Raw genomic sequence first — 14822 nt, forward strand, 5'->3', positions numbered from 1 at the left:
GAGAGTGGCAGCTCAGACGGTCGGATCTGGAATTTGTCCCCTTGTGACGTCATAAGGGGAAAGGTTACCTCCCGTTTCTCAAAGCATTGCAGTTGCTCGGTCATTGGATGTAAAAATGAGCACTAATGTAATTTTTTTTACAAAGCAGACACGACTTCCTGTCTGCGGCAGACACTTGGTTGGTGAATGGTGTTGATGATGTCATTTCCACGAATGCCTGCTCAACTTCTATAGGCCGCTCTCCTCCTCGTCCCGCCTCTCTCCTCCTCATTTGCATTTAAAGCTAATTGGGACTGGCTAAAAGTGCTGTAATTCTGCATCACGGCTGAATTTCGAAAAAAGACTTCAAATACAGAATTAGGGCACCACTAAGACATATATCACTTTCACTTTCATATATACAGTATAAAAGCAAAAAGAAAACCATAATATGGGACCTTTAATCAAATCAATACAAAACATATCATGCAAAATGTATTTAAGGTCTACGTGACCAATAACTGAACTTCCAGTTTTACAAAAGAGAACATTCATTATTCTCTGGTCTAATTTACATTCATATATATTGACTGTGCAAAAAGTTTGTAGGTCTGGCACGCCCTTTAAATGTTTCTCAGTCAAGCAGGTCCGACTGTAATGAAGGATGTGTATAGGTAGGTGCTGAATCGATTGCAATCAAAAGTCTGTGCTTCTTCTGCTTTTGCTCTTCTTTGTGTGTCCACCTGGGGAGGAGCATACATAAATCAATTCATGCATGCAGAAAACATCATGATTCCATAACAACACATGCAATGAAATACCATAAACCAAGCATTAGTGACCCTCAGTTAGTGATGCAGGGATCCATTAGTAATCCAAAAAAAAAAAAAAAAAAAGTGTTGAAAGTGAAAAATCAATATCTGTTCTGAATAGGAGTACTGATTGCAATCTAAACCGATGTGGGGATTTAGTTGGCCCGAATAAGGCTCTGCGTCTCAACCTTTGATATTAGTGTAGCAGTTGGCTGCAGAGGCACTGACCCAAATGTAATGACGTTCCATCAATACTCATCCGCTGACGTTCAGCAGTGCTCATGGCTCACAGATAATATAAAAAAAAAGGAACGCTGGGCGTTAATATACCCTTTATTTCAGGGCTGTTTTGCAGAGATTGTAGGGAAAGCTGCCACCTGCAGCTGCAGGGTCAAGGTGTGGATAAAGTGGACATAAGTGTGTGTGTGTGTGTGTGTGTGTGAGAGAGAGAGAGAGAGTGTTTACGTAAGCATCAAACAACAGGGTTCGACAGACACACAGAGCGAGAAGAGCAGTAGAGGGATCTGAAGCGATTTCACCAACATGCACCATCACACAACCTACCTCACTGAGCAACGCAACCTTTTTTAGCCTTGCTGCCCTTTTTCCGACTATTATGATCTTATAGGAGACAAAAATAAAAAAGGCGATTTTTTTTTCCATCTTTGAAGGAATGTCTGGTTACAAAAGTTCACACTTTCATAGAAAGTGTCGTTTGTGGTGCACAAACAATGGGTATATACAATTTTATTGCGTTATTAATCAGCCATAACATTATGAGCTCCTGCCTAATATTGAGCAGTTCTCTTTTTTTTGTTCCCACTAGACCCCTGAAGGTACGATGTGCTTCTGGCACCAACCTGTCAGCAGCAAGTCCTGTACATTGTGAGTGGTGCCTACACGGACTGGACTTCCCACCACGTCACACACATTCATTATGATGTTTCTCCGAACATTCTCAATTTATCCTGCATGACAACATGCATTGTCCTCCTGAAATAACATTTTCAACAAGGGGTGTACCGCAACAATGTGTGGGTGGGTTATAGGTGTTAAATTGCCATTTCTACCCCAGGTAAGCGAAACACAGGCACGCAGAAGCCACATCTTCCATTGCTCTATGATCCAGTTCTGACATCCCCTTTATAGGCAGTGGTGGCCTAGCGGTAAAGGAAACAGCCCCGTAATTAGAAGGTTGCCAGTTCGAAAGCCGAGCCACCAAGGTGCCACTGAGCAAAGCCCCGTCCCCACACACTGCTCCCCGGGCACCTCTCATGACTGCCCACTGCTCACCAAGGGTGATGGTTAAAAGCAGACGAAACATTTCACTGTGTCACTGTGTGCTGTGCTGCGCTGCATCACGGTATCACAATGACAATCACTTCACTTTCAATTCGCTTCAACCTCCCAGTGGACACTCAGGTGTGGACTCGTAACTGGTTCAAATCCTGGTTCAAATGTATTCTGCTTCCTACCCATCGGTTTAAAAGACAAAATGTTCACTCGCTGCTTCAATATTGTCATATTGCTGCTACTTGTCCACCTGGTTTGTCCAGTTTGTCTCTACCTGCACCATATTATGGGTCGGTGCACAATGTCATTTGTCAGTGTTTTTGTGTCGTGTGTTATTCCATTTGCACCATGTCTTTTTGCACATTGTGAATCCCCAAAGCTTCACAATCTCCTCTCTTCGTGTTCATGTAAATGGTGCCATGACCAGTTGACTTTGACTCGACTTGGCCTTCATATACCCCCTCCATCCTGCCAGATGTCCCTCTAACAAGGTAATGAGTGTCGTTCATGTTATCACCTTGTTATAATATTATGGCTGATTAGTTTAGAGTGAGATTTTGGTAGACTAGTGGCTTTTGTTCCACTAGTGGCTGGTGAACAGAATTCAGCCTGTCAGAACACATGAAACAGGTTACAGTGAGCTGATATTTTCATCAAACCTTTGGTCCTCTGCTCAAAATGGCATTGCAGCAAATGCTGAAATGAAATGATTCTACTCTATGATTCTATTTAATTGGATTGTGCATCAGCACCGGCATCTTCAGCACAAGTTGCTGGAGAGTATTTGATCACCTTTTAGTTTGGAATTCTTGGTGTCTGAGACGGCATCTGATGCCGAGTCGGCAGCCACGCGCCCTTCATCCGTGTCAGCAGGGTCGTGATCTTCTTCACCACTCCCCCCATCTTCTGTCCTTCCGTTGTGAACTGTAATGGATGGGCTGTGCATCTTGTTCTGTTGGGGTTCCTGGGATTTCTGGTTCTGTCTGGGTTCTGGAGTAGACGCTGCTGTGGACACGGGGTCTTGGGCCGGCTCTGGGGGTGATTTTTTTTCGTCTGCCTGGTAACCGTTTGGCTTCTGGATGCTTCCTGCTGCCAACATTTCAATTGGTCCTGTACTCACTTTTGAAACAGATCAAAGCACAAAAAAAGGAAGGATCCTTATGCAGTTGTGAATTACTGATCTCCACAACACCATGCAGATACTGAGTAAATCCTCCATACCAGGACATTTCATCTCAGCAGTTTGATGGTGGACCTCTGGCATCTTAGACTCTTCCTTGCAGGGTCCATTGGAAGACGTCTGATCAGGTGTTCTTTGTTCATTCCCACCTTCTTTCTTTTGTTTCTCTGCTTCGGGTGACACCTTGTCTTCATGCTTTACTTCATCTGGAGATGATTGATCAACAGCCTGCTCTCTGTTTTGCTGGGTGGTGCCACCAGCTACGCCTTCATGTCTGGAGCTCTCTTCTGAACATAAAAGAGGATTATATCATTACGTTGTTTATCTATTCTAAAATAGAGCTCTCTAACAGGAGGAAATTTCTACCGTGAACAACGCTGTATCTGCCAGCAGGGGGCAGGGTTTCCCTGTCGGCCTTTGGCCTGGTCTTCCGAAGAGGAAATCCCTTCCTAATGTCGGCCAGGAGATGGTCAATGATACAGCCTTCCTGTTCAACCGGAACCTGTTTCCTCACTTGAACAGAAACACTATCATTAAGTAACCTTAAGTAAAAAAGAACCTAATGGTAACTAAATACAGCACTGCACAGGGGGTGTAAAGTACACTGTACATTTGGTAAAGTTTTACCAAAAAAATTGTCTGATATTTACATATTTTCCCATTCTCCCCCTTCTCCCGTTTTGACTCCTCCTCAGCCAGCTTCTTCCTCCTCTGCTCAGCTTTGATCTCCTGCTCCCTACGGCTTTGATTGTCCTGCAAATAGAAGCAAGTCATGCAGGTCTAAACCTTTTAACTTGGTATCTACAGACATCTTCTGCACTGTTATCCTATGGTATAAAGTGGTCATATGCACCAATTCAAACCAGTGAGGACAAAAGCCAGGTTTATCTAAAGCTGCAAGCAGTTTTGTTAAGGTAACATAATGATTATTTTTGTATTGTACTCTTTTCGATAGTCCATTCCTGTATTTGTCTGTTCTTCCCTATGTTTATTAATATTTCCATCATTAAATGTTACCTTAAGAGCCTTTAGGAAAAGCCCTCGAAAGGTTTTTAGAGTCCCACAGAGCTCCTGTAGGGAAAAACGTGAGGTGTCTTCGCAGAGGTACGTTGCCAGATCTTCCTTTTTGCGCTCGATGCTGGCGAGACATTCCTCTAGCTGTACACAGGCCTCTATGCACCCCTGTGGATGGAGATGTTGGGGGTTAAGACGTCATATGTGGTTTAGCAGCGGGTGATTTCCACTAACGTGAGGGTGGTGTTGACCTTGATGCTGCTGAAGTACTGCTGCTTGATGTCCTCCACTGGCGAGGAGATGACCTTCTTCTCAGAGTCCTTCAGACGCTTAATGAGGGTGAGAGTCTCAGACTGTACAGAATCCATATTGACTCTGGGTTGGTGATAGAACAGAACAGTTATTTTAGACCCAGAGCAACGAATGACTGGACATGAGAGACACTTGAGAGGAAAAAAAAAACGAACGCAGAAGGAAAACTAGTGGGAAATTTTCACCCCGCAGCTTCTTCACAGGTACGCAGGTCGTCTGGGAGGCTCAGCAGGTCTGGGTGGTGCTGCTCTGCCTCCTGAAATTCAATGACAGAGCATCAATCTACACCATACCACAGACTATAAATACAATAAATGATTACAAAAGATTTTTTCGTGCTGAAATCTGTTCGGCTGAACCATGTTCAAACACAACATGGCACCAGTGGCACATTCATGCCATGTGCTATTAAGTTCCCCTGATGCTGGGCATGGTCGGGTTGCTTGGACGTGGTACCTCCAGGATGTGATGGAGCAGGGTGACACGGGACTTGTTGGCCTTCGTTTCGGTCAGCTTCAGCAGCGTGCTGATCTTAAAGCCTTCAGCGTTGCCCGTGTGACTCCCCTTTTGCAGGAAAAGGAACAGAATCATTGCCATTAGTGAGGCCCGTGAGGGTGAATAACTTCTCTTCCTGCAGGAAGCACAGCTCATTCAGCAGGAGCTTGTTTTAGATCTGCCGAGATGTTGAAAACCAGAAGTCCTTACGTAGTTGAGGAAGTTCCCAACATCGAGGATGAGTTTGCAAAATCTTGGCAGGCGGGTACTCTCCCTCAGACCTAAGATTGTGGAGGGAAAAAAAGAAAATCAATGAAATCACAGTCAAACGTTCAGTCAAATCCAGCTCTCCGTCTGACAGAAGGTCCGCTGCTGACGTGTGGAAACGGGTTGAGGAACCTGGGAATGAGTTTGCACAGGGGCAGAGAGTGCGCCGCACTCAGTACTCACTCTCGAGGGCGGCCACCATCACCTGGACTCTGGGCCTCAGCATCTGCAGCGTACTGCCGGTCTCTTGGCACAGCAGCATGCAGTCGATCCGCAACGGGTAGCTGTTTCACACGCAAACAAAGAACAGCTACGTTTTAAAGAGCTAATGTATCAATATTTTGACAGCATTGACCCAACTAAATCACTATTAACATTACTAGTCAATCTCTACATTGTTGAAAGTTGTGCAGAAGGACTCACGCACTTTCTTGTTTAGTTTTACTCATGGTTGCGGCTGCCGGAGCCCATCCCAGGGTGGGGACACACACAGCCACACCTACAGATAATTCACACCTAATGTACACACCTTTGGTGTGCAACCCGCACCACGGGGAGAGCATGTAAACTTTGGAGGTGGTAGTAGCCTAGTGGGTAACACACTCGCCTATGAACCAGAAGACCCAGGTTCGAACACCACTTACTACCATTGTGTGCCTGAGCAAGACACTTAACCCTGAGTGTCTCCGGGGGGACTGTCCCTGTCACTACTGATTGTAAGTCGCTCTGAAAATGTAAATGGAAGTGTGAGGCGCTAACCGCCGCGCAACGTTTAACAAATGTGAAGCTACGACAATCAAAACTCGCCATTAATACTCTATGCACTTGGTTGGGTTGGAATTAATTACAAGTACAAATATATTTTTGACTGAGTTTTTAAGAAGCGCTGCTGTAACGTAGCAATGCAATGTCACATGTAGCGACGTTCCGTAAACAGTACGTCATGTACGTGGAAATCGACGTGATAAAAATGCACAACATCGGCACAACAGCAGCACTGCACCTTGGCACGGCCAGCAGCAGCAGGTAGAACTGATCAACGCTCGCCAACTTTTCTCTTTCGCCATCGTAGGATTTCAGATTCTCGATCTGTGGAGGCAGAATTATCACTGTGGCACGTTGAAATTGTTATTAAAACAGATTTATTCGTTTATTTAACATCGGTGTGATAAACCCACCTCGTGCTTCTCCGGCAGAAGTTTCTGCAGTTGTTTCAGCACCTCCACGTCAAACTTGGACTGATCCCCGCTCTGCAGAATGGTAACAAACTCCTCGTTGGAGCTAAACGACGAGGAGTGGGTCTGAGCACAGTCACCAATTCACACGGAAGGCAACGTTCACGCGGACCAAACAAACACTCACCATCTGAACTGCTTCAGAAATATGTTCAAGTTGAGATTTTTCTTGGCGTCAATAAATGTTATCTGTCAGCAACACAAACAGCAGACAATCCTACGTCATTTTCAAACAATAGCGCATTAAGCCCAGTGGTGGCCTAGTGGTCGGAAGGTCACAGGTTCAAATCCACCAACCGCCAAGGTGCCACTGGGGTCCCCTTGATCAAGGTACCGCTCCCTGGGCACCGTTCGTGGCTGCACACCGTTCACATTTGAATTATGGTTTATTAATGGTTGACTGTCCTCGGTCTCACCTCTCTGGGCTCCTTTTTAACGGCGGGACTCGTCCCTTTGGCCTTCGGCTCGGCAACGGGCAGCGAGAACAGCTCCTCAATGCAGGTGTAGTTTGGCTTTAAGGGGCTGGACTCCCCAGAAGTCCACATGCAGTGGCTGCCTGTCGGGGGTGGTGGGTATTTATTTATTTTTTATTAAAAACTACATTTGTTAAGACTAGGATTCATAAGCATGTAGGCTCACACATTTAGCAGATGTAAAAATGTTATTTTCACTCATTTTTAAGTGTCTGTAAAACACTGAAGCTGATAGCTGCAATTTTCAATGCAACCATCATCTTCACTGGCAAGTTTAAAAATTTAAAAATGTTTAGTGAACTTTGTTGTGATCTAGTCCATGTTGAAAATGGCCGAACACTTACTGGATGCCACATTGGATGGCAGCTTCTGCCAGTTCAGCTTCTTCATACGTAGGGTGGGGCAGTGGCTTGGCTTGGGAGGTGGGGCAAAGCGGCAGCCCAGACTCTGAACACCCTGAGCCACAATGACGTCCCCGCCGCCAGGAGGAGGCGGAGGGGGCGGTGGACCTCCGAATCCCCCGAACATTCCGGGTGGAGGCGGCGGAGGAGGAGGAGGAGGAAGGCCTGGAGCGCCGGGCAAGGGCGGTGGAGGTGGGGGCAGAGCTGAGCCAGGTAAAGGCGGAGGAGGTGGAGGCACCATGCCTCCTGGGCCAGGAGGTGGGGGTGGTGGAGGGGGTGGAGGTGGAGGCATCATGTTTCCTGTACCAGGAGGAAGAGGAGGAGGTGGGGGTGGTGGTGGTGGAGGTGGTGGAGCTGTAGGGGTCTTTGATGGTGGTGCTTGATGGTCCACGTCCGGGCTCTTGCTCAGCCCCTCCTGACGCAGCCCATCCTCCAGAGGTACGGTCTGCACCATCTTGTCTCTGGTTTTGGGTGGTTTAGTGGCAGCTCCTACATCCTGATGACTGGGCTTGATGACGGGCAGAAGCCTGGTCATGATCTGCTCAGCTGAGTCAGTTTGAGCTGAAAACAAACCAGAACAAAAACCAGAACAGAGTTTCTCAAAGTTGAGGACCACGACTGACCACTAGGTAAAAGCGCGGTTTTAAATCCACTTACGGTCTTGAGCCAGCAGCGTTGCTCGGTTGGTGAGGGCCTCGAGGGCCAGCCAAATGTCCCCCCTCTCAGACCCAATCAGCAGCAGGTTCTGCATGATACTGAGGAGCTGGACCGAGGATGTGCTGCTGCTCACCTGAAGTACGAAGGCAATTCAACAGTTTAACTGGACAAGGCCAAATAAAATATCTTCTAAACAGCTAAACTGTCTCCAGTGTCCCCCAGTCTCCACTGATGCATTCTTCACAATAATGTGCAGAATATACAGTTTCATTATTAAACGTTACTGAGCAGGAGAAGGTGAATTCACCTTCTTCTTGGTGTCTCGTTGGCTGTCTTTGGCACTTGGTTAGAAACTTTGTGGTGTGGTGAAACTTTGTGGTGTGGTGAAGTCTACTGAGCGGTGCTCACCTGAGTGAAAAGAGAGCTGAACACCTCCTGGTGGTTGCTCATGTTGATGCCTCCAAATACCCTCTGCAGCTCCTCCTCGTCCTCAGCCATGGTGTCCTCAAAGGCATCGCACTGGATGAGCAGATCGTCATCCTCCAGTTCCCTGTGTATTACAGTACTGCTGCCTCGTCACAACTCAACATTTCCAACAAAAATGCTGGCAGACAGTTGAGGGACGTACCTGAGTCTTGGCAGGAGGTCCAACATGTGCAGGCCTACGCAACAACGCGAGAGGAACGTTGAAATGACTTGAAAAGACAGATGAATGCTTTTCTGAATTGTGGTTGAGACGAATGGTCACCTATGAACTCTTTGCGCAGCTTGTCCCTGCCACGCAGGTCCTCTGTGCTGTAGAGCAGAGCGTTGACCACGCTGAGGAGGGTCAGTCTGTACGGGGTGTTGTCCGTTCTGTGTATTTCATTCATAATCACGCTGAAACGGTACAGCTGGCTCTTTACGTTCTATGGAAATGGAACACAATCTTCCATTGAAATGAGCATTTTTCACTGATGTCCCCCAACTGTCCAAGAGAAATGTTACCAATTTAGATCCTATGGTGACCATCAGGGCCTTTTAACTCAGAAGTACCTTGTAATATTCCAGCGCGTCCAGAGCCAGATGACGCCCTTTCGGGGAGAACATGCACAGAGCGGCCAGGAGATCAAACACCTGCATCTTCACCATGGTGTTGGACGTGTCCAGAGCTGCCAAAAGACATGCAGGGTCAGCAACCTTTGGCCAAAATAGCAACGTGGCCAGTCTGATAAATTGAGTCAATGATGCCAACAAACACCATAATCCAATAATCCAATATTGGCTAAACAGACATTTTTTTTACTACAATACATAGCTTAAATGCCACAACATGACACTTTATGATTGTAGGGTATGGAGTAAATAAATCGTGACTTTATGAATGACTTTATAAATCTGTTGTGGCTTTATGACTGGGAATTTACAAGCCACAGCTTTAATCTTACATTCTGACTGTTACAGAACTGTTTATAAGCCAGGATGTGTCCAGAAAAAGGCAAAAAGATAAACTCCATTTGTTAGCTTGTTTATTCCTTTATGCTTAGCAATAGTTGAGTGATACAACCTTAAATTGTAGTTTTCAAATTATATTTTAATAATAATGTAAAAAAGTATGTATTTTAAGTCCTGGTATATAAAATTGGGTCTAGGTGAAGTTAATTAGATCTATTTACACAAAAAACATTACATATTCTGACTATATGTAAATTTCGCATACAATTCTATGTACTGTTCTTGGACTGAGAAATCCTTTGTTTATTCATGTGAATAGTGTAATTCATTAATTATAACAAAGGCATATTGCTGATGGTGGAAAGATGGCGTCCACTCACCCTGGGACAGCGTACGAACGTATCCCTCCGCATCAACAATAAACTTGATGCCAACGGCCGAGTTCATGATGGCGCGGACGCAGCCGACGCAGGTGAGTTGCAGCAGCGCGTTGGCAAAGCGGGCACAGCCGCGGCCCGACAGCCGATGCAGGGCCTCCATGAGAAGATCCAGGCCGCCCAGCTCCAGGAACTGGAGCATCCAGGCCTGGTCACTGGTCTCCAGCCGTCGGCGCAGGCCTGAGTAGTTGACCACGCTGGGCACCTGCAGCAGCCGGATGCAGAGCTCGGGGTCCGCGTTCTCAAGGTTGGCTTCCAAATGGCCGTCCGTCTCATCCTGTGGGCCACTGGTCACCTTCTCCTTCAAGGCGCCCCACTTGTTTTTGCCGGTCATGATGGTGGAGGTTCCTAGGAACATGATTTGTACTTTCAGCCCCAAACCAGAACCTAACCTATTTATCAAAAGTGATCTTACAAAAGCAGAAAATATTTCCAGGTCCATTAAGGAATGCCAGCAGTCATCAGACAGGTTAGGCCCAAAAAGTTTTGGTCTAGGTGCTGCTTTTTTGTAAGCCTGTGATCAATACTATGATTTTATGCTCCATGGCTTATGGGGCAGTGGTGGCCTAGCCGGCAAGGAAGTGGACTTTAAGTAACCAAAGGGTTGTGGGTTCAGATCGCGACCGCCAAGCTGCCAGTGGGGACCCCTTGATCAAGGTACCGTCCCCACACACTGCTCCCCGGACGCCTCTCATGGCCGCCCACTGCTCACCAAGGGTGATGGGTTAAAATGCAGAGGACACGCTGTGTGCAATGACAAAGTACTTTTTTTTTTTCAAGAAAGTACTGCATACAGAGCAATTTCATTCCATACCACGGGTGGTAGTAGCCTAGTGGGTAACACACTCACCTATGAACCAGAAGACCCAGGTTCAAATCCCACTTACTACCATTGTGTCCCAGAGCAAGACACTTAACCCTGAGTGTCTCATGGGGGGACTGTCCCTGTAACTACTGATTGTAAGTTGCTCTGGATAAGGGCGTCTGATAAATGCTGTAAATGTAAGGTAAAGGTAGATAAAAAATGTTCAGGATGAGGATAAGGATGTTCACCAGATCCTGCAGGCCTGTTTATTTGAGGTCGTATTTTCCCGGAATGCATGTCCGTTGCCGTGGTAAACCCTAGCCGGGAGATAATACCGTCACAACAGAGCCTGGTGGACCGTACAAAGGCCTTTTATGAGGGAAAGCAGCGGCGCGGTGGAAAAACACCGGATGTCAGGCTGAAGAAGCTTCTCGGCTTTCATTGCTCAACGCGCTCATCTGACTGATTCCTTTTCCCAAACCACGTGTGAGTAAATGCGTGAGTCACGAGCAAGTAAGCGAGCGCACGCCCTGTGACAGCGCGATAAAGGCTGCGCATGCAGGACATTGCTAGCTCCACTGCCACTGCGCAATGCAACACGCTGCGATTACGAAGATCTGATTAGTGCCTACCTGACCTCAGCAGGTACCAGTAGGATGGGGCGTGGTGTGGTGTGCCTCTGCAGTCACCATAAAACCACTCCAGATGATCCTAAATATGGCAATCTCATCTTCAATCAGCCAAAATACACCCATGTTACACCTCTTATTTTACCTCCCTCCACTGGCTCCCGGTAGCTGCTCGCAGTGAGTTCAAATCCTTGATGCTGCCTACAGGGCTGTAAATGGAACGGCACCCTCCTACATCAATACAATACTACCTAGCTACACTCCTGCACGCTCTCTCAGATCGGCAAATGAAATGAGACTGAAAATTCCTTCTTCACGGGGTCTCCGATTCCAATCAACTCTGTTCTCCGTTGTTGTCCCTGGCTGGTGGAACAACCTGCCCTCCTCCACACGACTAGCCGAGACTATCACCACTTTTAAGAAGCAGGTGAAAACCCTCTTGTTCAAAAAATATTACAGACAAATCTAACACTTACACACGCACATGCGTACAGATTGCACAAAACAATAAATTAAAAATATATATATATATATATTATAATTTTTTCTTCGTCTAGCACTTAATAATTTCCGAGCATGCTCTTTGCTGACAAGTTAGGCCTTATCAGGGCTCTTCGTTTTGTAAACTCAAAATTCTATAGAAATCAAACGAGAATTGCTGGTGTCTTCCTCTTGTAAGTCGCTTTGGATAAAAGCGTCTGCAAAATAAAGTAAAGTAAAGTAAAGCGTGCCATACGTATTAAAAAAAAAATCTACATTTCTGATGTTTCACTTGTCAGGGAGGGAGTGGGCTGCATGTGGTAACACGCTAAAAGGGCCGAGATAACATATTGCACCAGCATGCGGGCGAGGCACGAAGAAAAGCTGACCCCAGGAACATTCCCGAGACTACGGCAGGTTCCCCGGGCGCCGTTATTATGGATAAATAGCGGCCAGAATGCACCGGTGTTTATGGACTACGACCATGGACACAATAAAAACAAAACTGACCCACATAAGCAGAAAGTGGGTCAGAAAATGGACGGGCAAAAGCCGACTTTTGGCATCTGGTCTCGGCATGAATACTAATTAGAGGTTCACGACGGATTGGAAGCCATGACTTTGGGGATGACTGGGTCCCAGCACCTTCCCGGACCCCCAGCCAAACCCAATTCTAACCATAAACAGATGAACGAGCCTGATCCGGAGCACACACACACCCTTCCACATTCCACCACATCACACATCTCTCAACCGTACAGCTTCAGAACCTCCCGCTTCACGCAGCTCGTCACTTGGCCATTAAAATGTAAATGCAGCTTTTTCTGTTGCGGTGTGTACAAGACGAAACATAATGCATCGCACCGCTCTACCTTTACTTGAATGTCCCGTTTAAAACATTTGCTTTTCCTGGGCGGTCTAGGGGGAAATTTTTTTTTAAGAAAAGTAAAGAAAGAGTGCAAAAGCTCCGATGTACAAAAAGAGCACACATTTCAGTCACTTTTGTCACGTTCATCATGAACTTTGCGTCACCGTAAAACCACAGTAAAATGGTCTTACCTTACAGCTGCTGGTTCCCCCCAAAAAATACACTGACATTCACGCACTATCTAACTCTCTCTCTCTCTCACACACACACATTCTCCCTGTTTGTCTCTCTCTCTCTCTCTGATACACACAATTCTCCCTCCCACTCTCTCTCTCTCTCTCTCTCTCTCACACACACCCTCCCACATTCCACCACATCACACTGAAGCCGTACAGCTGCGGACTAGGGGGAAAGTTGGAAAGTTTTTTCATGGAAAGTAAAGAAAACAGAGCGTGAAGCCCTGTTGTACGTAAAGAGCACACATTTCAGTCACGTTTATCATGAACTCGTCATTGTGTAATGGTAAAATGATACTGTCTTACCTTACAGCTGCTGGTCCCCCCCCAAAATACACTGACATTCACGCACTGTGTCTGAAAGTTGAGTCGCGGCAACTGGACTTTCTCTCTTTAATGCAGAGACGTTTCATTCAGCACCCACAGAACTTTGTCAATCTGAGGGAAGTTGGCTTGTGCCCACAAATTTATCCTCCAGGTTGGTTTCACCTCACAGAATTTCACACGTCCACCACATTGGCCACGTTTAATGGGGGCAGGAGGAGCTGCCAGGGCGGGGCCGTCACATCCGCCAACCCTCCTCCCCTGCCTTTGTTTCACTTAATGAGCCTAACTCTCTCTCTGTCACCCACACCCCTCTACTAATACCGCTGACTCTACGCAACATCTGGCTCCTCCCTCAGAAGAAAAAAAAAGATACACAGCACACGGTGCACACAGTGAAATGTGTCTTCTGCATTTAACCCATCACCACTTGGTGAGCAGTGTGTGGGGTCGGCGCTTTGCTCAGTGGCACCTCAGTGGCCCCTTGGCGGCTCGGGATTCGAACCGGCAACCTTACGCCAGGCCACCACTACCCCCAATCAATCAGAAGGCATCTGATTGGTTTTTACGTCTTTCCAAGCTTTTCTTTTTATTCTAAAAAAGGTGTGTTTATTTGCAGCTGCAGGTGTCGAGATGAGATTTTAATGATTATTATCTGTAGTTCCCGGGCAGTTCAGCAACGTCGTGACACGCGATCAAGTCGCGGTGAAAGCAAGTTGAGATCTGATCACGAACATCAGCGATTCGTTTACCACACAAAACGTCGGTTCGGCCTGAGGGGGGCTGCGTCAGGAGGAACGGGCGTCCCAACAAAGGGCGATTCTTTATGCACAATGTCCCATTTGTGCTCCCGTCCTGGGCACCACCGAAACTCTGGAACTCTGGAAAGCCATGTCCGGAATGACAGAGACGCAGATACGATACGATTTTCTTTTGACGTTTTAGACTGATGGTGGTGTGTGTAACGAGGCTGAGTTCTAGTGACCCAGCACTGGAATGCGTTCACTCAGCGAGGCTTTAAAGTTAAGTATTTCAGCTACATGCCATTCGAAGAGGCTTTTAAACTTCTCCTATACCGCCCTCGTGTGGTGGAAACCGCCAGTGCAATATTACTTTATGTAAAACACGGTATTTTCTTACAATCATTTCTTTTTTTAAGTAATAGAATAATTCGAGGACGCCGAAGTTAACCGTTCACAGATATACCCTTCTGACTATTTAAAAAAAAAAAAAAAAAAAAAAGATTCACCCTTTTGCCCGTGCGCAGACTTGTAGTACTCGCAGTGCGCCAGCAGAGGTCAGCATTGTTGCTTTAACCCTCTTGAACGTGGGCTGTACCCTGGTCGGATTCAACACCCGGGCTCTATAGGTCTAAATTATACAGAGAAGTACAGGAAGTGTTTTTTTTTTTTTTTATATCTGTCTTTCCTGGTGGCTGTGTGGGTTATTTGTCTCTACGTTGTGTTTTGTCTGCAGTCTGTTTTGTGTTTG

The 14822-nt window shown here is 46.5% G+C and overlaps 2 protein-coding genes across 6 annotated transcripts in view; both read right to left on the bottom strand.

Moving 5' to 3' along the window:
- Positions 1 to 14822, bottom strand: part of LOC114803387 (uncharacterized) — a 189876-nt gene that overhangs the window by 62367 nt on the left and 112687 nt on the right.
- Positions 422 to 13505, bottom strand: LOC114803390 (inverted formin-2-like). Of its 5 annotated transcripts, none has more exons than XM_029002918.1 (24): positions 13314 to 13505; positions 9933 to 10337; positions 9154 to 9269; positions 8867 to 9026; positions 8747 to 8780; positions 8527 to 8668; positions 8119 to 8251; positions 7405 to 8022; positions 7004 to 7143; positions 6715 to 6776; positions 6531 to 6633; positions 6356 to 6441; positions 5536 to 5636; positions 5296 to 5366; positions 5047 to 5154; positions 4776 to 4846; positions 4530 to 4653; positions 4282 to 4446; positions 3915 to 4017; positions 3631 to 3777; positions 3306 to 3551; positions 2877 to 3203; positions 1356 to 1412; positions 422 to 722 (listed from the first exon to the last, which is right to left on the bottom strand). In XM_029002918.1, the coding sequence occupies exons 2-23, from the start codon at positions 10321 to 10323 to the stop codon at positions 1357 to 1359; spliced, it is 3504 nt and encodes a 1167-aa protein (XP_028858751.1). In that variant the 5' UTR covers positions 10324 to 10337; positions 13314 to 13505; the 3' UTR covers positions 422 to 722; position 1356. The 5 variants fall into 5 exon arrangements, 4 of the variants coding, with proteins under 4 accessions (XP_028858751.1, XP_028858752.1, XP_028858750.1 ...); XM_029002919.1 differs by lacking the exon at positions 13314 to 13505 and adding an exon at positions 12963 to 13073 and having other exon boundaries at positions 3306 to 3548; XM_029002917.1 differs by lacking the exon at positions 13314 to 13505 and adding an exon at positions 12963 to 13073.

Source organism: Denticeps clupeoides, chromosome 14 (genome assembly GCF_900700375.1).
Source record: "Denticeps clupeoides chromosome 14, fDenClu1.1, whole genome shotgun sequence".
NCBI lineage: Eukaryota > Metazoa > Chordata > Actinopteri > Clupeiformes > Denticipitidae > Denticeps > Denticeps clupeoides.

Excerpts from the sequence above, each read along its gene's own strand:
- LOC114803390 (XM_029002918.1), bottom strand. The coding sequence starts at position 10,323 with ATGACCGGCAAAAACAAGTGGGGCGCCTTGAAGGAGAAGGTGACCAGT. Across the intron at positions 5,155-5,295 it reads TTGGGAACTTCCTCAACTAC|GGGAGTCACACGGGCAACGC; the intron begins GTAAGGACTTCT and ends TTCCTGCAAAAG. Across the intron at positions 3,552-3,630 it reads CAGATACAGCGTTGTTCACG|AAGAGAGCTCCAGACATGAA; the intron begins GTAGAAATTTCC and ends TTTTATGTTCAG.